This window comes from Coregonus clupeaformis, chromosome 27 (genome assembly GCF_020615455.1).
Source record: "Coregonus clupeaformis isolate EN_2021a chromosome 27, ASM2061545v1, whole genome shotgun sequence".
Classification (NCBI taxonomy): domain Eukaryota; kingdom Metazoa; phylum Chordata; class Actinopteri; order Salmoniformes; family Salmonidae; genus Coregonus; species Coregonus clupeaformis.
Genome location: NC_059218.1, coordinates 23,115,849 through 23,143,718, shown reverse-complemented (window position 1 = coordinate 23,143,718; position 27,870 = coordinate 23,115,849). Strand labels below are relative to the sequence as shown.

The 27,870-nt window shown below is 43.0% G+C and overlaps 1 protein-coding gene across 1 annotated transcript; it reads right to left on the bottom strand.

The window, feature by feature from the left end:
* Positions 1 to 23: 23 nt before the first annotated feature.
* Positions 24 to 26,470, bottom strand: LOC121541634 (complement component C6-like). Its single transcript, XM_041850792.2, has 18 exons — positions 26,345 to 26,470; positions 24,306 to 24,506; positions 6,566 to 6,722; positions 6,321 to 6,462; positions 6,079 to 6,220; positions 5,726 to 5,870; positions 5,423 to 5,632; positions 5,051 to 5,291; positions 4,815 to 4,937; positions 4,512 to 4,675; positions 4,080 to 4,305; positions 3,661 to 3,829; positions 2,939 to 3,053; positions 1,780 to 1,912; positions 1,413 to 1,607; positions 1,154 to 1,241; positions 709 to 950; positions 24 to 503 (listed from the first exon to the last, which is right to left on the bottom strand). The coding sequence occupies exons 2-18, from the start codon at positions 24,449 to 24,451 to the stop codon at positions 319 to 321; spliced, it is 2,823 nt and encodes a 940-aa protein (XP_041706726.2). The 5' UTR covers positions 24,452 to 24,506; positions 26,345 to 26,470; the 3' UTR covers positions 24 to 318.
* Between the last annotated feature and the right edge of the window lie 1,400 nt (positions 26,471 to 27,870).

The following is a 27,870-nucleotide window of genomic DNA, read 5'->3' as shown; positions in this document are numbered from 1 at the left end:
AATAATATTGGACACATTTTTTTTTGTTAATTTTATTTAATCACCACATTTTGACAAAATATAATTGATTTCATAACAACACATAAGCAAATAGTCCAAAAACGACATAAAAAAGACACAAATACAAATACAAAATAACCTGAAAAGAAGTTAACTACAAGCTACATTCTTTAACAAATGAAGTTGAACAAAGCTGCAATTGAAATGGGACAAAAATCAGCTCCTTCTGAACATCAGTCTTCCCAGTTAAATTGTGCTCTATGATATAATGGAGAGGGTGATATAATATAGGAATAGGAAAGATACAGTAGAACCTGATTATGTGGACTCTTCACACGGGCCTTCGTTGAGAATCTCAAACTCCATCTTTCTACACTTGATGCTAGCCATGGAACACAGAGTCATACTCCTCTTGCTCTTGGTCTTCAGCAGCTTCACACAGAACATGTGTTCTCCCTTCTTAGGACAGTCGTGGGGAATTTTACACAGACATAGTTTGGACTCTGAGTGCACAAAGACAAAAGGGAAAGAGCACAGTTATATGAAATGATTTTGCTATGTTGAAACCCTATAAACACATTTATCCTTTAAACATAATTCATTGTATTGCATGTAAACTTGTTAACTTTTTGCAGATTAGGTTATTTCAGCTGAAGTGGTCAAGTGCTATCTAAATCTGAGAGGGAATCTGTGGCCAGTCAGTCATACCGGTGCAGCTCTCCCACTCGTAGCAGGTGTCAGAGTCGCAGGGCTCCTGGACTGAGCTCTTGCCAGCCATGTTGACCCTGAACTTGGCCCAGTCCAGGCTGACCACATCCTCGTTACATGGGCCCACATTCATGAAGAAGAGCTGGTCACCATGGCAACGGCCCGAGTGGAAACCACAGTAAGACATCATCACAGCCCTGTCAACTTCAGCATTGAAGATGCAGAACTCAGTTTTGTATGGGCTGCAATACACACACACAAAGATATGGAAACCATTAGTGAATCCAAGGAGAGGACAAATCTAGATGAACAGACTGATTCGGGAACCAAATGATTACGGTGGCCTTCAGATGCACGTGACTAGCTAACATTAAAAGGCAATTAAAAGTCAATTCATATTTAATTATTCATGACTTAATGAAGATTGATAGGTAAAAGTGCTCACAGGCATGTCTCACGTGCCACGCAGATACATTTGGATCCATCGTGTCTCTCTCCTCTCCCACATTGATTGTCAGGAACAAATGGCTTATCTGGACAGACACATTGACAGGACAAACATCCAATTACGTAATTGAATCCTATTGTCAATCATGTGATCTCCACTTGATTGTCGATGAACTCTATGAGGACTTAAAAAGGATGCCAAGTTTCACCAACATCCCTCCAATGTTTCTTCAAAGACCCTTTGAGACAGTCTCTACCTATTTTGCAGTGCAGGTCTTTAGGAAGTGGAGGCTCCCAGGTTAGACTCTTGGCACAGGTGTAAAAGCCCCGTTCTGACGGTGCCATGCCTCTCTCAGTGCAGTCGAATCCCACGGAGTGGCCCACCCTGTACTCCTCCTTGGAGGGGTACAGAGTCATACCCTCAGGCACGGCAGGCGGGGAGCACACCTTCCCTAAGATGCAGGACAAATACTCAACAAGACTGGTTTGACATGAAGAAAAAAAAAAAGATGCTATTGAATTGGCAAAACATGGATTCCAAAGTCCAGAGGTTTTGTATGGAGAGAGTGTTATGCCTTCCACCCGCATTCTATGCATGGATTGTTCCTAAGAGGACAGACTTACTGATGCACATCCCTGTGGGCGGGGTCCAGGTCCCGTCAGGGCGACAGTTGATGAACTGGTAACCTTCCATTTCAAACCCTGTGAAGCACAGGAACTCCTCCATGTCGCCAAACTCATAGTAACGCTTATCTATCTGACATAGAGAACACACAGAGAGAAAGAGAGAGAGAGAGAGAGAGAGAGAGACCAAACCTTCCATCATAAAATCTGCAGAGAGATGAACCTAGAGAAGAGGCCCCTCAGCCAGCTGGTTCTGGGGCTCTGTTCAAAAACCCAAACAGACCCCACAGAGCCCCCGGATAATTGGACCCAACCAAATCATGAGGGAAAGAATTAACTTCAAAAACTGAACACATTGGAATGCCATCTGTCCCTAAACAGAGAGTACACAGTGGCAGAATATCTGATCACAGTGACTGACACAAAATTAAAAAAGCTATTTTACTCCAATTAGGGAAGAGGTTGGAAAGTAATAAAGGAAAATATATATATTTTTAAAGGATATGTATATGTGTATGTATATGTACGTGTATGTGTATATATATATACATATATATATATATATATTTGCGAGGGAAAAAAACATATGGGGGATTGGAAGTGATGCAGACAATTACATTGATGGAAGTTACAATCTATCTGCAATATTACGTTGATCTACCCCCTAAAAAAAAAACGTAAAAAATGAAAAAAAACGATTTGTACATTGTTACAACACTGTAGTTAATAATATAACATGTCAAACGTTTCTTTGAAAACGTTTGTGTGTGTAATGTTTACTGTTAATTTATGATTGTTTATTTCACTTTCTTTGGCAATGTAATTGTTTACATTGCCAATAAAGCCCCTAAGAGAGAGAGAGAGAGAGAGAGAGAGAGAGAGAGCGAGAGAGAGAGAGAGAGAGAGAGAGAGAGAGAGAGAGAGAGAGAGAGAGAGAGAGAGAGAGAGAGAGAGAGAGAGAGAGAGAGAGAGAGACTGAATGAATGAATGAATGAAGAAGAAGATGGTAATAAGAGTATAAACAGGTAAAGGTCACTAAGACTGTGACATCACTGAGAGCTGGCCCAGAGCCTTTGGAAATATCACTCTTTCAGAGATCTTTAGTAAGCTCTGTCTCTGTTAGCTTTGTTAGCAGTTAGCGTTGTTAGCTTGGGTCTACCCTGAGGTGACTGTTGGCAGGACTCTTGGGTCTTGGACAGCCCTCTACGCCGGGAGGCAAGCCCTCCGCCCGCCCCTCTGTGGCAAAGTCATCATCATTAACACATACATTTTGCCTGCGGAGAAAAGACACACAAACAGAAAATCAGAAATACACTCAGGCATATAAATTAACAGTACGTTTTTAGGTAGAAGACCAACTCTCTTCCTGATCGATTCTATTTTATTGGTGTGGTATGTACAGGTAACTGACAAAATAAAGGAAGCACCAACATAAAGTGTATTAATGAACTCTGGAACCACACCTGTTTTCAATATACACTGAGACACCAAACATTAGGAACACCTTCCTAATATTGAGTTGCACCCCGCCTTTTTGCACTCAGAACAGCCTCAATTCATTGGGGCATGGACTCTAGAAAGTGTTGAAAGCGTTCCACAGGGATGCTGGCCCATGTTGACTCCAATGCTTCCCACAGTTGTCAAGTTGGCTGGATGTCCTTTGGGTGGTGGACCATTGTTGATCCACACCGGAAACTGTTGAGCGTGAAAAACCCAGCAGCGTTGCAGTTCTTGACACAAACCGGTGCACCTGGCACCTACTACCATACCCCGTTCAAAGGCACTTAAATATTTTGTTTTGTCCATTCACCCTCAGAATGGCACACTTACACAATCCATGTCTCAATTGTCTCAAGGCTTAAACATGTCAGTCTCTCTTACTCTTGGAAGATGGAGATGAAGCATCCCTCCTCCTGTCTGACCGGTCCCTGGCAGAGTTTGCCCCCCCTCAGAGGAGCAGGGTTGTTGCACTCTCTGGTACGATGTCTCTTCATGGATGCATCACAGGCACTCCATGCCCCCCAGCAGCTCCAGTAACCATCTACTGCCTCTGAGGAAACCACACAGCAAGCCACACTCAGACCTGCCTGGTGTTTACAGACCAGAAGCCAAACCACATTCAGCACTGTTTGGTGTGTACTACTCACCAGGAGTCAAACCACATTCAGCAGTGTCTGGTGTCAGTCAAACATACTGAGCACTGACAAATGACACAACAGGGACTATACATAATCCTCATCCTGTATAAAAAACAGATATACCAACAGTATATCAGTGAGTGAGTGGGTGCTGCTGTGTACCTGAGGTGTAGTCTTTCGCCCGTTGCTCACAGTTGGGCCCGTATGTGCCCGTCTGGCAGATGCACTGGCAGTCTGTGCCAGAGAGGACGGCACGGGCATTGTTAGGGCAGGGGGCACACTTGCAGGAGTCAAAGTCCTCCAGGTACTCCACCAGAGCTCTGGTCAGGTGCCTTCTCTTAGTGGCAGCACATGGGATCCCCTTGACCAGATTGATGATGGGCAACAGCTGGAGACAGATAGGAAGGAGACCAATTTCACACAGGAAGTGACATGTTTTTTGTCTTAGGAAAGTGCTGTCATAAACAGAAAATATCTAAAAAAACATGGTATGGATTCACTATATCACAACTAATCATACACAAACAACCAATTAATTAACTGGATTAATTGTTTCCATCCTATTTCATTATATTCCATGGAGTGAGTTCTGACCTCATATTCCACCACAGCAGGGTTGTCTATGAGGGAATGGGCCCAGTTCTTATAAGTGGTGCTGTCACCAAGTGGTTTCTTCTCCCAGGCCAGGGCTGCAGCCTCTCCGGTCCTGCCTCCACGCACCACGGAGAAAGACTTTTCTGACGACTGCACGAAAGAGCCTGACCAACACAGATGTAACAGTAAATGGTGAATAGCCAGTTCTCAACAAAACTATTGAGAGAGATACTTAATGAAACCGAACAAGTGAAAAGTCAAGATGACTTCAATTTGTATGTACCGGTAATTAGAAAAACCAACCTTCATGTTTTTCAGTCATTGTATTGTCAGAGCATCTTTTAACATTTGAACTTGATGCGTAAATTATTATAACCCTGCTTGACTCAGACGTTAGGCATCCTTTGGTATACTCTTCTGTTAAACCTGTGACAATGAAACACAAACAAATAGACCATTTAGGAAATTAGAGAGAACAATGTACAGTAATAGCAGTGGGTACTGTGCCTCCTCTTGACCACTAGGTTGTGCTCTCGTACCTTCGTTCTTGAGCTCCAGTCTGCTGAATTGGTAAAGCAGATTATAGTGCCCCCCTAAGGTCCCGGAGGCGAAGTAGTGGGTCCCAAAGTGCTTGAAGATCTCCTTGTAGAGAGCGTAGTTGTACTCCAGAGGCAGGCTGGTCAGAAACTGTAAGAAGGGCTCTGCCAGGTACAGATCTGAATCCTTCATCCTGAATCTGGATACAGGTAACACCTGGTGCACTCGGAAGAACTGGGAGTCCTGCAGGATATTTTCACTTAGATTAGAACCAGCTACCTTTCGGTTACTGGCATTACGCTCTTAACCACTAAGCTACCTGCATGCCTGTAAGTGACTGTGAATATGTGAGAGTGCATAGAGATGCAGCTTGCCGTCTTCTTTGAAGCTGAAATAGCCTGCTTGAAGGAGCGTGTGTTGGATTGGTGGTGGCTTCTGGAACCAAAGTAGAAGATGGGGACCCAGATTAAACCAGAGTCACTGTAGGAGGTAGAACTGCTGGTTGAGACTGGTGGGGAGGCCAGGATGACGGTCTCACTGTAGACTGGCTGTGGTTCCTGTTTAAAGTCATCTGGGATCTCGACCTGTAGAAGCAGAACCACAGCTAGATCTGATCCCAGGCCAGTCAAACATGGGGAAATAGAATAAGATGAGATCTCTATGCAGTAGTACTGTACCTTGATCTCAACGCTTTCTACATTGGCTGGGACGCGGTAGTACAGCCTGTGGTTGCTGCCTCTGCTCTTGTTCAGATTGCAGGTGTCCCCCATGAACATGTTATCCAGTACCGCCCCCCTCATTTCCTCTGCCATGGCATCAAACCTGAAACAGGAAAGTAACACAAGCCAGCAGCATTAACCCTAGAGTTACGTTACTTTTCTTAAAATCACAGGATACGTTGAGTGTTTGCAGCGGTATCAAGAAATGACATGAAGCAGTCCTGTTCTGTTTTTATGCCACTGACTACTGCTAAACATCTGTGACATTGACCACTGCTCCAGGCAATGTCTTACGCTGGCCTTTGACCTACCCGTTTCCTATGAGGTCAGCTCCAGGGACCACTCTCTTCTCAAAAGGACACACTATTTTGAATTCATCACAGTTCTTCTCGTCCGAGTTGTCCCCACAGTCATTCTGTTTATTGCATGTTAGTTTGGAGCTGATACAGCGACCTGCGACAAGGGGAAATGTACATGAGCAGAGTTTTGTTTAAATGTGCACATGCAATATTTTGTCTATACTGTATATGTAGGTGAATATGTGACTGTTTACCATTGTCACACTGAAACTCTTTGCAGTTGAGTGTTTTCATCTTGCACTCGGTTGATGGGTAACACACTCTTTCTTCTGTCAGAACAGCATCGCACTCCACGCCTCCAAACTGGGAAGGCCTTAGCAGTGACCGAGTCCTTAACTACAACATCAGAAAACTAGTCAGAGACAGAGACAGACAGGGGGGAAGTGTGTGCGTAGATTTCTGTCTGTGTGTCTCTGTGTGTGTATATTCTTTCACTTGCCATTTTTTTAGCACAAGGTGAGCACATGGACCAGTTGGACCAATCAGTGAGCTGACAGTGGATGGAGCAGGCCTGGACGTTACATGCCCGACTCTCATGTTTCTGACACAGCTGCTCACAACTATTCTTCCAGTAATAGTCATCATACCGGATACTCCTGCAGAGGTCAGAATTGTGAAAACCCAGAAAGTAGTATTCTATTGCATTTAAAAAATAGGTTTGTTTAAAACTGAGATAATCATGGAAACACTGAACAAACGTAAAAGGAGCTTTGACCAACTGACCTCAACATTATATGCATAAATCATAAATTACATACAGTAAAATATCCTGCCTTTTACGTCATTAATGGGGCTTGCGAAGCACGAGTCCCCACTTTAAATCTCTGACATACTTCTGACTTATTATAGTAAAAATAATAATAATAGAGTTTATGTCTAATTAGCATATTATAAAAATCTCATCAAAATTCATCAGTTTAAGATAGAGATATCTGTTTTTTTTGCATGGGCTGCGTTTCAATCTGCTGCATCCGACGATGTCGCCCTTCCGCATCTGCCAACTTCTATCAGTAGTGTCTGAACCGTTTGGGCTACACACCATCTTGACCCCTCTGTGGAAACGTGAGTCTTCACAAACACGTACATGCCGGCTGTTGTGCTCTAGGACAACCACGCCCGCATAGACTCTAGAGGATTAATGGGGCTTTCGTAGCAAGAGTCCCCACTTTAAATCTTCAACATACTTCAAATCAAATCACATTTTATTGGTCTCATACACGTTTAGCAGATGTTATTGCAGGTGTAGCGAAATGCTTGTGTTTCTAGCTCCAACAGTGAAGTAATATCTAACAATTCACAACAATACACATAATACACACAATCTAAAGGTAAAAGAATGGAATTAAGAAATATATAAACATTAGGACGAGCAATGTTGGAGTGGCATAGACTAAATGTCACGATCGTCGTATGGAGTAGACCAATGCGCACCGTTAGTTGCAAACATATTTATTTATTTAATGAATGCACGAACAAAACGAAAACGTGACGTCCTCGGTATAACACAACCGACACGGCAACAAACCAAAAACGGAACAAGATCCCACAAACACAAAGGGAAAACAGATAGTTAAATATGGCTCCCAATCAGAGACAACCCGCAACAGCTGACACTCGTTGCCTCTGATTGGGAGCCACTCTGGCCAACATAGAAATACAATAACTAGACACTCAAACTCAGCACACAAACACAATGAATCTACACACCCTGGCTCAACATATAGAGTCCCCAGAGCCAGGGTGTGACACTAAAATACAGTAGAATAGAATACAGAATACAATAGAATTCACCCCCCTTAGCATTTTTCCTATTTTGTTGCCTTACAACCTGAAATTAAAATGGATTTTTGGGGGGTTTGTATCATTTGATTTACACAACATGCCTACCACTTTGAAGATGCAAAAATTGTTTTTATTGTGAAACAAACAAGAAATAAGACAAAAAAACAGAAAACTTGAGCGTGCATAACTTTTCACCCCCCAGCAATCTTTAAGTCATACCACAGATTCTCAATTGGATTGAGGTCTGGGCTTTGACTAGGCCATTCCAAGACATTTAAATGTCTCCCCTTAAACCACTCGAGTGTTGCTTTAGCAGTATTTTTAGGGTCATTGTCCTGCTGGAAGGTGAACCTCCGTCCCAGTCTCAAATCTCTGGAAGACTGAAACAGGTTTCCCTCAAGAATTTCCCTGTATTTAGCGCCATCCATCATTCCTTCAATTCTGACTAGTTTCCCAGTCCCTGACGATGAAAAACATCCCCACAGGATGATGCTGCCACCACCATGCTTCACTGTGGGGATGGTGTTCTCGGGGTGATGCGAGGTGTTGGGTTTGCGCCAGACATAGAGTTTTCCTTGATGGCCAAAAAGCTCAATTTTAGTCTCATCTGACCAGAGTACCTTCTTCCATATGTTTGGGGAGTCTCCCACATGCCTTTTGGCGAACACCAAACGTGTTTGCTTATTTTTTTCTTTAAGCAATGGCTTTTTTCTGGCCACTCTTCCATAAAGCCCAGCTCTGTGGAGTGTACGGCTTAAAGTGGTCCTATGGACAGATAGTCCAATCTCTACAGCTTTACAGCTCCTTCAGGGTTACCTTTGGTCTCTTTGTTGCCTCTCTGATTAATAACCTCCTTGCCTGGTCCGTGAGTTTTGGTGGGCGGCCCCCAATTTTGTTTGTGTCTTATTGGTCAAGGTCACGCCAAATACTTATCACCACATCTAGTTTAGCCTATCAGCAGCCTTGATTCCCGGGACTTCAGTTTCAGTTAGTCTATAACACCAGCACGCTGTGTCGCAGTGTTGCCAACTTAGCGACTTTGTCGCTATATTTAGCGAGTATTCATACCCCTCTAGCGACACATTTTCAAAAAATCGACTAGCGACAATTCTAGCGACTTTTTCTGGTGTTATTGGAGACTTTTGGAGAATCTGATGTTAAAGCACGTATCGTTCTTACTCTTCTCAACGAGCAGCGGGTGCTGCCGTGGGCCACACCCCCGTCCCAAAGCACTCACAGGCGGCCCAGTCCTCGCGCAGCAGTCCCTCCCAGCTGCAGTCAGAGCAGATGTTCACCCCTCCGCGTCCAGACTGCAAATGAATCACGCATGCGGGAAGCCGCAGCTTGCTGATCCCGCCCTGGCTTACATTCAGGGCAGGATGTAAATGTAAAATGTTCTTTGTCTAAAATAAATCACTGCACAAAAATAAATCACTGCATTTGACTCACACAGTCACTTACTCACGTCGTCCACTGTGTGTGTGCCTCTCTGAGACATAAGCTAAACATCTAGCTGGCTAGCTCATCATGTCTCAGTCTAAACTGTACACTCAAAAATACAGAAAGGAGTGGGAATCAAACCCTGAATTCAAAGGCTGGTTGAAGCCGTTTATTGGAGATGATACAAGAGCATACTGCCTGTATTGTAAGGCTGATTTCTACGCCAAACGTATTGATGTAAAAAAACACATGACAACTCAAAAACATACTCAAAAGGCAAAGCCTTATAACAGTTCCACCCAAAACAAGCTGCCATTTATGGTTAAAAAAATTGACTCTGCACAAAAGGCTGAGGCCACCATGGCATTAGCTATCGCTGAACACTGTTCCATGCTGGAATGTGATCACATTGGAGAAGCATGTTGAGCTGCTTTCTCAGACTCCACTGGTGCTACCCACTTCAAAATACACAGGACAAAGTGCACAGAAATGATTAATGGTGTTCTAGCACCATACTTTCTGAAAAAGTTGGTTGCAGATGTGGGTGACCAGCGTTTCAGCCTCATGCTCGATGAGTCCACGGATGTAAGTGTTTCTAAGTACCTGGGGGTTGTGATAAGGTACTTTTTAGTGACACTAAGCAGACAATTGTATCAACATTTCTGGGGCTTGTTGAGTTGGAGGGAGGAGATGCCAAATCTATAGCCTGTGCTGTTGTGGCTTTCCTCGAGAAGTGTTGTCTTAAAAAAGAGAAACTCCTGGGGATATGGACTGACAATGCCTCTGATATGACGGGGATTAACAATGGGGTCCATCAAGTGCTGAAGGAGGAGTATGGCCTCAAAGATCTGGTTCTTATTCGCTGTGTGTGCCCCTCTCTGCAGCTTGCTGTAAGTCATGCTTCCAATGACACCATCCCCCGTAGTGTGGGGTACTTGGTATGAGAGACTTATAACTGGTCTTCAGTGTCTCCAAAGCGCAGGGAGGCCTAAAAGGCCATATATGAGACCATCAACTGTGGGGAGAAACATTAACAGATAACCAAAGGTTTCCATTGAACCTGCGGTTTCACACATTTTGGAGCTTAGGCTGCATTTCGCAGTCACCAAGTCCAGTGAACACTGCTACATGGCTGAGATTTTATACTCCATGTACAGTGATCCTCAAAACATATTGTATCTGACTTTTTTGAAGTCAGTGCTGGGTGAGGTACAGTTGGCCATCAAGGCTTTTGAGGGAGAGCAAGTAGATCCTCTTAAGCTACTTGACAGCTTGGTTAGCCTGATCAAGTCTGTGAGCAGCAGGGTGCTGAATCCACTGGCAAATGTTGATGTACTCAAAGGGTCAATAGATGGATACATCAGTCCCAAACCGTACCTTGGTTACCTTTTGGAGTCAAAGGCAGCTGAGCTCCACCTTGCGCCTGAGGATGAAAACAATGTCCGAAAGCGGTGTGTAGCCTTCACCATCTCCCTCACTAATGAGTTGAGGGTGAGACTGCTGGACAACATCGAAGCATTGCAGTACATGTCAGTTTACAATGTGGAGGAAACTCTAAAGCACAATAAGAGCCCTGGAGAAATAGAAAAAATAGCCAAGCTCCTTGGCTACTCTCCTGCAGAGATAGACTAAATTGTCCAGCAATGGCGTGCCATCCATCTTAGTAAATGGAATGAGACAAAAAACACACTGGGCTTCTGGAGTGAGATTTGGAAGTTCAGGGATGCAGCTGATATCAACCCGTTTCAAGAACTTGCCATGGCTGCTTTGTCTGTGTTGTCCTTGCCACACTCAAATGCTGAAATCGAGAGAGTATTCAGCCAGATGAGTGTGGTAAAAAGCAAACTTAGAAATCGGATGTCCTTGCAGACCCTTAACTCCATCCTGTACATTCAATATGGACTAAAGCTGTCTGGTGAGGCTTGCTATGAGCACCAGCTGCCTGATAATGTTTTGCAGCTTTTTGGCACATCAGCAGCTTACTCATTTAAGTCAGCTCCCTCAGTTGCTGAACCTGCCATAAAGAGCCTTGACCAAAATGACGATGACCCACTTTTTCTGTGAGCCAGCACAGCCTGTGTGTGTGTGGAGGGGGGTCAAAAAAACATGTTTTAAATGTTATGGTTAAAAATGTTCATGTTTTACTGTGACTTGTTGTAGGCTCCTAAGTGGACCATAAGGTTAAAAACCAAACCAAACTTTAAAAAATAAAAAAAATAAAAAAATAAGTAACTCTGCGAGAGTGTCTCTTTTGGGTCACTTTTGACGGTCCCAAGCCCGGATAAAGGAGGAGGGTTGGAATTGTGACATGAAAAAAAACAAGAATCGACAGAAGAAAGTTCATTTGTAGTTCTAAACATATTTAGGGAGTTTTTTACTCACTTTGTGTCTCTCCCACAAGGTTATTCCTCTCTCCTACAGCATCCATCACAATTACATGCACATGGCCAATTCTGCAAATTAGGTGATGACGTCATTTAGCGACTTTTAGGACAGCCAATAGCTACTTTCCTTACTGAGGAGTTGGCAACACTGCCTGTGTGATCAGAAACGTGCTTTCCCCATCCTGATGAGCACTTCCACAGTTTACCCTCCTGCTGAACTTTTCCTCCTGTGGACTGAATCCCTGTATGTCTGATGTTTAATTGTGCTTGCATCTAAACGTAAGTTCCTTGAGATCTGTGTCATATTATGTGGAGCTAAAATGTGTGGTCTATTGTGTATAATTACAGTGTGCTGAGCGTGTTAGCTAGCTTGCGCTCCCGCTAGCGTTAGCACTACTGTTAGCATTTTGCATTGGAATGCATGAGCATTTGGCATGACTATTAATGATTAGACATTTATTAGCATTGCTCATTTATGGTGCTAGGCTATTTTCTATTCTACAGTTGAAGTCTGAAGTTTACATACACCTTAGCCAAATACATTTAAACTCAGTTTTTCACAATTCCTGACATTTAATCCAAGTAATAATTCCCTGTTTTAGGTCAGTTAGGATCAGCACTTTATTTTAAGACTGAAATGTCAGAATAATAGTAGAGAGAGATTTATTTCAACTTTTATTTCTTTCATCACATTCCCAGTGGGTCATAAGTTTACATACACTCAATTAGTATTTGGTAGCATTGCCTTTAAATTGTTTAACTTGGGTCAAACATTTCGCGTAGCCTTCCACAAGCTTCCAACAATACGTTGGGTGAATTTTGGGCCATTACTCCTGACAGAGCTGAGTCAGGTTTGTAGGACTCCTTGCTCGCACAGGCTTTTTCAGTTCTGCCCACAAATGTTCTATAGGTTTGAGGTCAGGGCTTTTTGATGTCCACTCCAGTACCTTGACTTTGTTGTCCTTCAGCCATTTTAACACAACTTTGGAAGTATGCTTGGGGTCATTGTCCATTTGGAAGACCCATTTGCGACCAAGCTTTAACTTCCTGACTGATGTCTTGAGATGTCTTCCTCATGATGCCATCTATTTTGTGAAGTGCACCAGTCCCTCCTGCAGCAAAGCATCCCCACAGCGTGATGCTGCCACCCCAGTGCTTCACGGTTGGGATGGTGTTCTTCGGCTTGCAAGTACCCAATTTTTCCTCCAAACATAACGATGGTCATTATGGCCAAACAGTTCTATTTTTGTTTCATCTGACCAGAGGACATTTCTCTAAAAAGTACTATCTTTGTCCCCATTTGCAGTAGCGGTTTTGGAGCAGTGGCTTCTTCCTTGCTGAGCGGCCTTTCAGGTTATGTCGATATAGGACTCGTTTTACTGTGGATATAGATACTTTTATACCTTTTTCCTCCAGCATCTTCACAAGGTCCTTTGCTGTTGTTCTGGGATTGATTTGCACTTTTCGCACCAAAGTACGTTCATCTCTAGGAGACAAAACGAGTCTCCTTCCTGAGCGGTATGACGGCTGCGTGGTTCCATGGTGTTTATACTTGCGTACTATTGTTTGTACAGATGAACGTGGTAACTTCAGGCGTTTGGAAATTGCTCCCAAGGATGAACCAGACTTGTGGAGGTGTACAATTCTTTTTCTGATTTCTTTTGATTTTCCCATGATGTCAAGCAAAGAGGGACTGAGTTTGAAGGTAGGCCTTGAAATACATCCACAGGTACACCTCCAATTGACTCAAATGATGTCAATTAGCCTATCAGAAGCTTCTAAAGCCATGACATCATTTTCTGGAATTTTCCAAGCTTTTTAAAGGCACAGTCAACTTAGTGTATGTAAACTTCTGACCCACTGGAATTGTAATACAGTGAATTATAAGTGAAATTATCTGTCTGTAAACAATTGTTGGAAAAATTACTTGTGTCATGCACAAAGTAGATGTCCTAACCGACTTGCCAAAACTATAGTTTGTTAACAAGAAATTTGTGGAGTGGTTGAAAGAAATGAGTTTTAATGACTCCAACCTAAGTGTATGTAAACTTCCGACTTCAATTGTATGTACAGTACCAGTCAAAAGTTTGGACACACCTACTCATTCAAGGGTTTTTCTTTATTTCTACTATTTTCTAGACATCAAACTATGAAATAACACATATGGAATCATGTAGTAACCAAAGAACCGTTGAACAAATCAAAATATATTTTAGATTTTAGATTCTTCAAAGTAGCCACACTCTGCGTTGATGACAGCTTTGCACACTCTTGGCATTCTCTCAACCAGCTTAATCTGGAATGCTTTTCCTACAGTCTTGAAGGAGTTCCCACATATGCTGAGCACTTGTTGGCTGCTTTTCCTTCACTCTGCAGTCCAACTCATCCCAAACCATCTCAATTGGGTTGAATTTGGGTGATTGTGGAGGCCAGGTCATCTGATGCAGCACTCCATCACTCTCCTTCTTGGTCATATAGCCCTTAAACAGCCTGGAGTTGTGTTGGGTCATTGTCCTGTTGAAAAACAAATGATAGTCCCACTAAGCGCAAACCAGATGGGGTGGCGTATCGCTGCAGAATGCTGTGGTAGCCATGCTGGTTAAGTGTGCCTTGAATTCTAAATACATCACAGACATTGTCACCAGCAAAGCACCATCACACCTCCTTCTCCATGCTTCATGGTGGGAAGCACACATGCAGAGATCATCTGTTCACCTACTCTGCGTCTCACAAAGACACAGCAGTTGGAACCAAAAATCTCATTATACCAAAGGACAGATTTCCACCGGTCTAATGTCCATTACTCGTATTTCTTGGCCCAAGCAAGTCTCTTCTTCTTATTGGTGTCCTTTAGTAGTGGTTTCTTTGCAGCAATTCGACCATGAAGGCCTGATTCACACAGTCTCCTCTGAACAGTTGATGTTGAGATGTGTCTGTTATTTGAACTATGTGAAGCATTTATTTGGGCCGCAATCTGAGGTGCAGTTAACTCTAATGAACTTATCCTCTGCATCAGAGGTAACTCTGGGTCTTCCTTTCCTGTGGCGGTTTCATCATAGCGCTTGAATCGTATTTGCGACTGCACTTGAAGAAACTTTCAAAGTTGTTGAAATGTTCCGGATTGACTGACCATCATGTCTTAAAGTAATGATGGACTGTTGTTTCTCTTTGCTTATTTGAGCTGTTCTTGCCATAATATGGACTTGGTCTTTTAACAAATAGGGCTATCTTCTGTATACCAACCCTACCTTGTCACAACACAACTGATTGTCTCAAATGCATTATGAAGGAAAGAAATTCCACTATTTAACGTTTAACAAGGCACACCTGTTTCTTTTTTTCTTTTTTTGGGGCACACCTGTTAATTGAAATGCATTCCAGGTGACTACCTCATGAAGCTGGTTTAGAGAATGCCAAGAGTGTGCAAAGCTGTCATCAAGGCAAATGGTGGCTATTTGAAGAATCTCAAAAATAAAATATATTTTGATTTGTTTAACACTTTTTTGGTTACTACATGATTCCATATGTGTTATTTCATAGTTTTGATGTCTTCACTATTATTCTACAATGTAGAAAATAGTAAAAATAAAGAAAAACCCTGGAATGAGTAGGTGTGTCCAAACGTTTGACTGGTACTGTATATCACTAATGCTCATTGTAATTATATTATGTATACATTTCAACATTACTGTAATGTTTATTTGAGCACATTTGCCTGAATTTCAAGTCCAGTAGGCTGTTTAGTCTATTGCCATGTGACTAGGCTTTATGCCTGTTGTAGTGTATAGCCCTTGCTGTTATCTACTTACCTGTGCTAGCTTATACAGCCATATCATTCATATTATAGCAGTGCTATAGCCTAAGTTTTCTTTCTCCTATTTCCTTTCAGGACCACATTGTTAATGTCAGTTCTCACTGGACATGATTCTCAGTTATCTGAACCATGAGTGGTCAGATGAGTGTGTGATGTGTGAATGTGGACATCTTCTATTAAACTCCCCTTAACCTGGACATTCGCCTCACCCTTGTTCTGACCGGAAATTCTGCAGTGGTTGCTACTGGCCTTAAGCCAGCACCTAAGATTTCATATTACATTCATGGTCCTTCGATTCTCTACAAGCCTACCTCTATTTTTCAAAGAGGATTAAACAAATCCTTAGTAAGGAGCTCAAAAATGGACTCATTCAACTTGGAATCCTACAGAAAAACCTCAAACATTGAGGACGGCGAGTCGGTAGGAAATCCACTCATAAGCCAAAAGAGTAAACTGTATGTCTCCCTCTCTTCCCCCTCTCGCGGCTGAATGTCTTGGTGTTTACCTCAGCAATTTAAGAACATTGCCCAAATGCTTAGCCATCCCAGCCCAGTCCACTTGCCAGTCACCCGTCCACTAGGCTGCCAGCCCAGACGGCATCCCTAGCCGTGTCCTCAGAGCATGCACAGACCAGCTAGCTGGAGGGTTTATGGACATATTCAATCTCTCCCTATCCCAGTCTGCTGTCTCCACTTGCTTCAAGATGTCCACCATTGTTCCTGTACCCAAGAAAGCAAAGGTAACTGAATGAAATGACTATCGCCCCGTAGCACTCACTTCTGTTATCATGTAGTGCTTTGAGAGGCTAGTTAAGGATCATATCACCTCTACCTTACCTGACACCCTAGACCCACTTCAATTTGCTTACCGCCCCAATAGATCCACAGATGATGCCATCGCACTGCACACTACCCTGTCCCATCTGGACAAGAGGAATACCTAAGTCCGAATGCTGTTCATTGACTATAGCTCAGCCTTCAACATAGTATCCTCCAAGCTCATCATTAAGCTTGAGGTCCTGGGTCTCAACCCCGCTCTGTGCAATTGGGTCCTGGACTTCCTGACGGGCCGCCCCCAGGTGGTGAATGTAGGAAACAACATCTCCACTTCACTGATCCTCAACACTGGGGCCCCACAAGGGTGTGTGCTCAGCCCCCTCCTGTACTCCCTGTTCACCCATGACTGCAAAGCCATGCACGCCTCCAACTCAATCATCAAGTTTGCAGACGACACAACAGTAGTAGGCTTGATTACCAACAACGATGAGACAGCCTACAGGGAGGAGGTGAGGGCTCTTGGAGTGTGGTGTCAGGAACATAACCTCTCACTCAATCTCAACAAACAAAGGAGATGATTTTGGACTTCAGGAAACAGCAGAGGAAGTACCCCCCTATCCACATCGACGGGAAAGCAGTGGAGAAGGTGGAAAGTTTTAAGTTCCTCTGCGTACATATCACTGACAAACTGAAATGGTCCACCCACACAGACAGTGTGGTGAAGAAGGTGCAACAGCATCTCGTCAACCTCAGGAGGCTGAAGAAATGTGGCCTGTCACCTAAAACCCTCAGACTTTTACAGATGCACAATTGAGAGCATCCTGTCGGGCTGTATCACCGCCTGGTACGGCAACTGCACCGCCCACAACCGCAGGGCTCTCCAGAGGGTGGTGCGGTCTGCACAACGCATCACCAGGGGCAAACTACCTGCCCTCCAGGACCCATACAGCACCCAATGTCACAGGAAGGCCAAAAAGATATTCGAAGACAACTACCACCCGAGCCACTGCCTGTTCACCCCGCTAACATTCAGAAGGCGAGGTCAGTACAGGTGCATCAACGCTGGGACCGAGAGACTGAAAAACAGCTTCTATCTAAAGGCCATCAGACTGTTAAACAGCCATCACTAGCACAGAGGCGCTGCTGCCTACATACAGACTTGAAAATCACTGGCCACTTTAATAAATGGAACACTAGTCACTTTAATAATGCCACTTTAATAATGTTTACATATCTTGCATTACTCGTCTCATATGTATATACTGTATTCTATACTATCGTAATAATGTTTACATATCTTGCATTACCCATCTCATATGTACAGTTGAAGTCGGAAGTTTACATACACTTAGGTTGGAGTCATTAAAACGTGTTTTTCAACCACTCCACAAATTTCTTGTTAACAAACTATAGTTTTGTCAAGTCGGTTAGGACATCTACTTTGTGCATGATACAAGTACTTTTTCCAACAATTGTTTACAGACAGATTATTTCAATTATAATTCACTGTATCACAATTCCAGTGGGTCAGAAGTTTACATACACTAAGTTGACTGTGCCTTTAAACAGCTTGGAAAATTCCAGAAAAGGATGTCATGGCTTTAAAAGCTTCTGATAGGCTAATTGACATCATTTGAGTCAATTGGAGGTGTACCTGTGGATGTATTTCAAGTTCTACCTTCAAACTCAGTGCCTTCTTTACTTGACATCATGGGAAAATCAAAAGAAATCAGCCAAGACCTCAGAAAAAGAATTGTACACCTCCACAAGTCTGGTTCATCCTTGGGAGCAATTTCCAAATGCCTGAAGGTACCACATTCATCTGTACAAACAATAGTACGCAAGTATGAACACCATGGGACCACACAGCCGTCATACCGCTCAAGAAGGAGACGCGTTCTGTCTCCTAGAGATGAACGTACTTTGGTGCGAAAAGTGCAAATCAATCCCAGAACAACAGCAAAGGACCTTGTGAAGATGCTGTAGGAAACAGGTACAAAAGTATCTATATCCACAGTAAAACGAGTACTATATCGACATAACCTGAAAGGCCGCTCAGCAAGGAAGAAGCCACTGCTCCAAAACCGCCATAAAAAAGCCAGACTACGGTTTGCAACTGCACATGGGGACAAAGATCGTACTTTTTGGAGAAATGTCCTCTGGTCTGATGAAACAAAAATAGAACTGTTTGGCTATAACGACCATCGTTATGTTTGGAGGAAAAAGGGGGTTCTTGCAAGCCGAAGAACACCATCCCAACCGTGAAGCACGGGGGTGGCAGCATCATGCTGTGGGGGTGCTTTGCTGCAGGAGGGACTGGTGCACTTCACAAAATAGATGGCATCATGAGGAAGGAAAATTATGTGGATATATTCAAGCAACATCTCAAGACATCAGTCAGGAAGTTAAAGCTTGGTCGCAAATGGGTCTTCCAAATGGACAATGACCTCAAGCATACTTCCAAAGTTGTGGCAAAATGGCTTAAGGACAACAAAGTAAGGTATTGGAGTGGCCATCACAAAGCCCTGACCTAAATCCTATAGAAAATGTGTGGGCAGAACTGAAAAAGCATGTGCGAGCAAGGAGGCCTACAAACCTGACTCAGTTACACCAGCTCTGTCAGGAGGAATGGGCCAAAATTTACCCAACTTATTGTGGGAAGCTTGTGGAAGGCTACCCAAAATGTTTGACCCAAGTTAAAAAATTTTAAGGCAATGCTACCAAATACTAATTGAGTGTATGTAAACTTCTGACCCACTGGGAATGTGATGAAATAAATAAAAGCTGTAATAAATAATTATCTCTACTATTATTCTGACATTTCACATCCTTAAAATAAAGTGGTGATCCCAACTGACCTAAGACAGGGAATTTTTACTTGGATTAAATGTCAGGAATTGTGAAAAACTGAGCTTAAATGTATTTGGCTAAGGTGTATGTAAACTTCCGACTTCAGGTGTATATACTGTATTCTATACTATCTATTGCATCTTAGCCTATGCCGCTCTGACAATGACATTGCTCATCCATATATTTATATATTCTTATTCCATCCCTTTACTTAGATTTGTGTGTATTAGATATTTGTTGTGGAACTGTTAGATATTACTTGCTAGATATTCCTGCACTGTTGGAACTAGCACAAGCATTTTGCTACACTCACAATAACATCTGCTAACCATGTGTACGTGACCAATACATTTGATTTTTTGATTTGATTTTGAATTGTGGTAAGTAGTTGTGTGGTTATGGTGAGTAGTTGTGGTCAGTAGTTGTGTGGTCAAACGTTATGTGGTTGTGGTCTGTAGTTGTGGTCAGTAGATGTGGGCAGTAGTTGTGGTCAGTAATGGTCAGTAGTTTGTCAGTAGTTGTGGTCAGAAGTTGTTTGGTTCAGTAGTTGTGTTCAGTAGTTGTGTAGTTGTGGTTGCTAGTTGTGGTCAGTAGTTGTGGTCAGTAGTGATCAGTATATGTGTTCAGTGGTTGTGGTCAGTAGTTGTGGTCAGTAGGAGTTTGGATGTGGTCAGCAGTTGAGGTCAATAGCTATGTGGTTGGGGTCTTTAGTTGTGGTCAGTAGTTGTGGTGGTCGGTAGTTGTGGTCAGTAGTTGTCCTTTTGTGGTCAGTAGTTGTGTAATCAATAGTTGTGTGGTCAGAAGTTTTGTGGTTGTGGTCAGTAGTTGTGGTCAGCAGTTGTGTGGTTGTGGTCAATAGTTGTAGTCAGTAGTTGTGGTCAGTAGTGTTTAGTAGTTGTGTGGTCAGTAGTTGTGTGGTTGTGGGCAGTAGTTGTGGTTAGCTGTTGTGTGGTCAGTTGTTGTGTGGTCAGTAGTTGTGTGGTTATGGTCAGGGATTGGGTTGTGGTGGGCTGTAGTTGTGGTCAGTAGTTGTGGTCAGTATTGGTCAGTAGTTTGTCGGTAGTAGTGGTCAGAAGTTGTTTGGTTTAGTAGTTGTGGGCAGTAGTTGTGGTTGCTAGTTGTGGTCAGTAGTTGTTTGGTTGTGGTCAGTAGTTGTGGTCAGTAGGTGTGTGGTTGGGGTCAGCAGTTGAGTGGTTGTTGTCAGTAGTTGTGTGATTGTGGTCTGTAGTTTTGGTCAGTAGTTGCGTGGTCAGTAGTTGTGGTCAATAGTTGTGTGGTTGTGTTTAGTATTTGTGTGGTCAGTTGTTGTGGTGGTCAGTAGTTGTGATCAGTAGTTGTTTTTGTGGTTAGTAGTTGTGGTCAGCAGTTGTGTAATCAATAGTTGTGTGGTTAGAAGTGTGGTTGTGGTCAGTAGTTGTTTGGTTGTGGTCAGTAGTTGTGTGGTTGTTGTCAATATTTGTGTAGTTCAGTAGTTGTGTGGTCAGTAGTTGTGGTCAGTAGTTGTATGGTTGGGGTCAGTAGTTGTCATCAGTTGTGATGAGTAGTTTGGGTCAGTAGTTGTGGTCAGTAGTTGTGTGGTTGTGGTCAGTAGTTGTCTGGTTTTAGTTTGAATTTGTGGTCAGGAATTGGGGTCATTAGTTGTGTTGTGGTGGCCAGTAGTTGTGGTTAGTAGGTGTGGGCTTGTGGTCAGCAGTTGTGTGGTTGTGGTCAGTAGTTATATGGTTGTCGTCTATAGTTGTGGTCAGTAGTTGTGTGGTCAGTAGTTGTGGTCAGTAGATTTGTGGTTGTGATCAGTAGTTGTGGTCAGTACTTGTTGTGGTCAGTAGTTGTGGTTGTCAGTAGTTGTGGTTTTGTGGTCAGTGGTTGTGTGGTTAGAAGTGTGGTTGTGGTCAGTAGTTGTGGTCATCAGTTGTGTGGTGGTGGTCTGAAGTTGTGTGTTTGTGGTCAGTAGTTGTGTGGTTGTGGTCCATATTTGTGTAGTTCAGTAATTTAGTGGTCAGTAGTTGTGGGGTCAGTAGTTGTGTGGTTGTGGTCAGTAATTGTGGTAAGTAGTTGTGGTCAGTAGTTGTGTGGTTGTGGTCAGTAGTTGTATGGTCAGTAGTTGTGTGGTTGTGGTCAGTAGTTGTATGGTCAGTAGTTGTGTGGTTGTGGTCCATAGTTGTGGTCAGTAGTTGGGTCAGTAATGGTCAGTAGTTTGTCAGTAGTCGTGGTCAGAAGTTGTTTTGTTCAGTAGTTATGGTCAGTAGTTGTGGTCAGTAGTGATCAGTGTATGTGGTCAGTAGTTATGTGGTTGTGGTCAGTAGTTGTGGTCAGTAGTTGTGGTCAGTAGTTGTGCTTTTGTGGTCAGTCGTTGTGGTCAGTTGTTGTGTAATCAATAGCTGTGTGGTCAGTAGTTGTGTGGTTGTGGTCAGTGGTTGTGTTGTGGTGGGCTATAGTTGTGTTCAGTATTGGTCTGTAGTTGCGGTCAGAAGTTGTTTGGTTCAGTAGTTGTGGTCAGTAGTTGTGTAGTTGTGGGCAGTAGTTGTGGTTGCTAGTTGTGGTAAGTAGTTGTGGTCAGTAGTTGTGTGGTTGTGGTCAGTAGTTGTATGGTCAGTAGTTGTGTGGTTGTGGTCCATAGTTGTGGTAAGTAGTTGTGGTCAGTAGTTGTGTGGTTGTGGTCAGTAGTTGTATGGTCAGTAGTTGTGTGGTTGTGGTCCATAGTTGTGGTCAGTAGTTGGGTCAGTAATGGTCAGTAGTTTGTCAGTAGTCGTGGTCAGAATTTGTTTTGTTCAGTAGTTGTTTTCAGTAGTTGTGGTTGCTAGTTATGGTCAGTAGTTGTGGTCAGTAGTGATCAGTGTATGTGGTCAGTAGTTATGTGATTGTGGTCTGTAGTTGTGGTTAGTAGTTGTGTGGTCAGTAATTGCGGTCAGTAGTTATGTGGTTGTGGTCAGTAGTTGTGGTCAGTAGTTGTGCTTTTGTGGTCAGTCGTTGTGGTCAGTTGTTGTGTGGTCAGTAGTTGTGTGGTCAGTAGTTGTGTGGTTGTGGTCAGGGGTTGTGTTGTGGTGGGATGTAGTTGTGTTCAGTATTGGTCAGTAGTTTGTCGATAGTTGCAGTCAGAAGTTGATCAATAGTTGTGCTTTTGTGGTCAGTCGTTGTGGTCAGTTGTTGTGTGGTCAGTAGTTGTGTGGTCAGTAGTTGTGTGGTTGTGGTCAGGGGTTGTGTTGTGGTGGGATGTAGTTGTGTTCAGTATTGGTCAGTAGTTTGTCGATAGTTGCAGTCAGAAGTTGTTTGGTTCAGTAGTTGTGGTCAGTAGTTGTGTTGTTGTGGGCAGTAGTTGTGGTTGCTAATTGTTGTCAGTAGTTGTGGTCAGTAGTTGTTTTGTTGTGGTCAGTAGTTGTGGTCAGTAGGTGTGTGGTTGGGGTCAGCAGTTGAGTGGTTGTGATCAGTAGTTGTGCTTTTGTGGTCAGTCGTTGTGGTCAGTTGTTGTGTGGTCAGTAGTTGTGTGGTCAGTAGTTGTGTGGTTGTGGTCAGGGGTTGTGTTGTGGTGGGATGTAGTTGTGTTCAGTATTGGTCAGTAGTTTGTCGATAGTTGCAGTCAGAAGTTGTTTGGTTCAGTAGTTGTGGTCAGTAGTTGTGTTGTTGTGGGCAGTAGTTGTGGTTGCTAGTTGTTGTCAGTAGTTGTGGTCAGTAGTTGTTTTGTTGTGGTCAGTAGTTGTGGTCAGTAGGTGTGTGGTTGGGGTCAGCAGTTGAGTGGTTGTGGTCAGTAGTTGTGTGGTTGTGGTCTGTAGTTGTGGTCAGTAGTTGTGTGGTCAGTAGTTGTGTGGTTGTGGTCAGTAGTTGTGGTTGTCAGAAGTTGTGGTTAGTAGTTATTTTTGGGGGGTCAGTAGTTGTGTGGTTGTGGTAACTAGTTGTGGTCAGTAGTTGTGTGATTGTGGTCAATAGTTGTGTAGTTCAGTAGTTGTGTAGTCAGTAGTTATGGTCAGTAGTTGTGTGGTTGGGGTCAGAAGTTGTAATCAGTTGTGATGAGTAGTTTTGGTCAGTAGTTGTGTTGTTATGGCCAGGAATTGGGGTCAGTAGTTGTGAGGTTGTGGTCAGTAGTTGTGGTCCATAGATGTGGTCCATAGATGTGGTCTGTAGTTGTGGTCTGTAGTTGTGGTCAGTAGTTGCGTGGTTGTTGTCAATAGTTGTGGTTAGCAGTTGTTTGGTTGTGGTCTGAAGTTGTGTGGTTGTGGTCAGTGGTTGTGGTTAGTAGTTGTGTGGTTGTGGTCAGTAGTTGTGGTCAGTAGATGTGGTCAGTAGTTGTGGTCAGTAGTTGTGTAGTTGTGGTCAATAGTGATGTGGTTGTGGTCCGTAGTTGTGGTCAGGAGTTCTGGTCAGTAGTTGTGGTCAGAAGTTGCGGTCTGTAGTTGTGTGGTCGGTAGTTGTGGTCAGTAATTGTGTGGTTGTGGTCCGTAGATGTGGGCAGTAGTTGTGGTCAGGAGTTATGGTCAGGAGGTTAGGGCCGTGGCAGTCATGATATCTTGTCAGCCCGTTATTTTAATGCAAAAGACTGACGGTAATTGACCGTTAATTAACAAAAACACATTTAGCGTCTCCAGGCCTCCACGAGTTGGCCTACTATATGTTATCTGGCTATGTGCCAGGTTTGTTCATTTAGCAGACAAGATATGCTTGTAAGTCCCGTGCCATTCTTTTATATTATATGATTTTATTGTAGGAAGAATTTAATTGAACTTAGCTCAGTAAAATAGAAAGGATATTTTCTAGAAAGGCTATTCTGCATAGTTCTTCAACTGGTTTGATGTAGCAAACTGGCTCAAATTAAGATCCTACATCTGTATGTCTTCTTTCAGTTTTCACATGCATCAACTATAGTTTAGACATTTAGACATGTGATCTAACTGCCCCACAATCCAAAGTAATAAGGTTGATATAGTAGTATATCAAAGTAATCAGACCAATTATTTTACTAAATGTTACTTTGACTATATTTAACTGCTTTGCTTTAAATAGTAAAGTAAAACGTTTTCAGCTTCTTCCACTAGCATAAAAATACTTGTACAGAGCTAAAGCAAGCCACACAACTTTACTTCATGTAAAGTTACCATTTTGTTATGTGCTATCCCTCTGCTCATAGTAAGTTTTGTATTTTACCTGCGGCGCTCCTGCGTCCCGTAGTTGCAGGTTCTGGTGCAGGTGGACCATGAGCTCCAGGCGTAGTGGTCACAGAAGCAGCCCAGGCTGACCGTAACTGAACCCAGGACATGCAGCAGGACCAGGAGACTGTTGGTACGGTCCATGGAGAAGGATGGTCCAGGAACAGCTCACACTGCGGTCAGGACACTGCTGAAAGAACTGGTTGGAGAAAGATAGGGAGGTGGAGGAGGAAATCGATAGTTGAGTAAGATTTACGTCCAGCCACCCTCAATGCAATCCATGCACTTCATCCCACATGATTCCAGAGGTGGGACCAAGTCACTATTTATCGAGTCACAAGCAAGTCTCAAGTCACAAGGTCAGAGTCTTAAGTTGAGTCCCAAGTAGAACGGGTCGAGTCTCGAGTCAAGTGCAAGTCATGCATTCTAACAGCAAGTCAAGTCAAGTCACATGTTTTTTCAAGTCAAGTAAAAAAAAATATATTAATGCAATCTTTGTCTATTTATTGAGGCTACCAGAGAGCCCTTCTCATACTTTTGTCTACAACACAATTTAATTATATAATTGTAAAATAGGGACCTTGTAGCAGTCGTAAGGGTATGAAATCAGCAGAAGGCAAGGCAGGTTGATGTGCTCAGAGTATATATTTATTTACAGGTCTTGGTGATCCAATGGTGAAAGTGCCATATCATACAAAATATCCAAGTAGATTGACCAAATATACATGTAGAGTGTAAGACTGCACAGTCTCCCCTTGAGAAACCAAATCGAATCTGTCTAAAAGGAGCTGAAACAGGTACATATAAGCACTTAGCCCCTCCCAGGACCATACAATTACCCAATTGGCAATTACAACCTATAAACAGGTTCTACAATGTAAAAGGCAATTTCCACATCCATTGTTACATTGGTACATTAGACTTAAATATTATTAATTAGATTTCATCACCATTTATACTTGGAACAACAATTTTCTCTTATTCAACATACTAGCCTATTTCTATGCGTCCTGAGGCACATGTGCTCCTATTACGCACAACCAGAAGGACAGAGACATAGGACATAGACACACTGAACTGTGACATAACCTGGGAAATATGAACAAAGGAAACCCATAGAGAATGATAGACTCTAGTGGTCAAAAGGTGGCTTTGGCATTGGCAGCGCCATTGAGGGCTTCCATCCTGCTTCCTCCATTTTAAAGTAGTTTAAGTAGTCAACTGTGTGGGGATTCCTATTGGATGTAGCCACAATGGCACTTCACATGCTGTCAAAGACGCTATAGTGGCACAGATATAAAGATGAGTCCTCTATCTATCTCTATGAGGAAACCTCATGAGTCTTGCGAACGTTCATGTGCACGATAAACATCGAGCCCAGTCAGAGAGAAATGGTAAATGAAAATGTATCGTATCAAACAAAAAACAGAAATGTCTAAGTGTTACAATAAACAGTACGAGATATAGCCGCGGGAAGTAGGGGTGTGTACGATTCACTAGCCAGTCTGTTGCAGTTTTTTTTTAAAGGGCGATGCTGCGGCTACTGTCTCTGGCTGCGTGGAGCGTAATCCACGGAGACTCTGTGCCACAAAATGAGTGACAAAACGTTACAAAACCTGGCCAGATAATTTCAAGTCATCAGTCTCAAGTCAAAGTCGAGTCCCGAGTCTTGAGGCTCCAAGTCCAAGTCAAATCTCAAGTTATTTTATGTTCTATCAAGTCGAGTCCCAAGTCATCAAATTTGTGAGCCAAGTTAGTGGTTATTTCCCTCATTAAAATGCAAAACAATTTATAACATTTTTGACATGCATTTTTCTGGATTTTGTTGTTGTTATTCTGTCTCTCACTGTTCAAATAAACCTACCATAAAAATGATAGACTGATCATTTCATTGTCAGTGGGTAAACTTACAAAATCAGCAGGGGATCAAATACGTTTTCCCCTCACTGTAGCTTTGCAAAACTATGCGTTCTAGATACTGTCGCCTTCCAGATAAGAAACAGAGCATCAACACAATCCAAACAAATCCCGACTCACCACCAATTGTTGACTCCTCGCCACTAGATCATGAGCTCTGCAAGAGTGTGTGTGCATGTGAGTATGTTTATGGTCAATAGCTTGAGGGGAATGACTTCATATACCCCTCCTAAATGATCTCCCAAGGGAATCGGACTGTGAAAACGATTGGTTATTTGACTTGCAAAGTCTTCCAAACCCTCCTTTCGCAACCCTCCATCCTGTCTTGTTACTCGAAAAAGTGTCTGGAAATTCCAGATTCCAGTAATATTCACCAGCTGTAAGTCGTCTCTACAACTCCCTGTAGCTCTTTCCTGCCATCAATGACAAAAAGCGCCCTCTCTCGCCTCATGGGTGGAATGTTAATATTTTTCATAATGTCATAATTAATCAAGTTTGTATTTTTTGTTAACGAAAATCTGATGTTTCTATGTCAAACAGTTTAGTTATATTTCAGTCTTCCCAGTATTGGGATGCAACCTCAAAATTTAATAAATGTCAACTCTATATCTGACATGGTACAGGTGTCTTCTTTTTTTAAAGCCCATAACCATGTGTGTGAGGTGTATATTTTGTTTCAAAGTAGAATTGCTTGAGACAACCAACAATCACCCTGATTTAGCCCACTGCAGTAAAAAGTTACAGTGACAGAGAAAAGTATTTGATCCCCTGCTGATTTTGTACGTTTGCCCACTGACAAAGACATGATCAGTCTATAATTTTAATGGTAGGTTTATTTGAACAGTGAGAGACAGAATAACAACAAAAAAATCCAGAAGAACGCATGTCAAAAATGTTATAAATTGATTTGCATTTGAATGAGGGAAATAAGTATTTGACCCCTCTGTAAAACATGACTTAGTACTTGGTGGAAAAACCCTTGTTGGCAATCACAGAGGTCAGACGTTTTTTGTAGTTGGCCACCAGGTTTGCACACATCTCAGGAGGGATTTTGTCCCACTCCTCTTTGCAGATCTTCTCCAAGTCATTAAGGTTTCGAGGCTGACGTTTGGCAACTCGAACCTTCAGATCCCTCCACAGATTTTCTATGGGATTAAGGTCTGGAGACTGGCTAGGCCACTCCAGGACCTTAATGTGCTTCTTCTTGAGCAACTCCTTTGTTGCCTTGGCCTTGTGTTTTGGGTCACTGTCATGCTGGAATACCCATCCACGACCCATTTTCAATGCCCTGGCCGAGGGAAGGGGGTTCTCACCCAAGATTTGACGGTACATGGCCCTGTCCATTGTCCCTTTGATGCGGTGAAGTTGTCCTGTCCCCTTAGCAGAAAAACACCCCCAAAGCATAATGTTTCCACCTCCATGTTTGACGGTGGGGATGGTGTTCTTGGGGTCATAGGCAGCATTCCTTCTCCTCCAAACATGGCGAGTTGAGTTGATGCCAAAGAGCTCGATTTTGGTCTCATCTGACCACAACACTTTCACCCAGTTCTCCTCTGAATCATTCAGATGTTCATTGGCAAACTTCAGACGGGCATGTATATGTGCTTTCTTGAGCAGGGGGACCTTGTGGGCGCTGTAGGATTTCA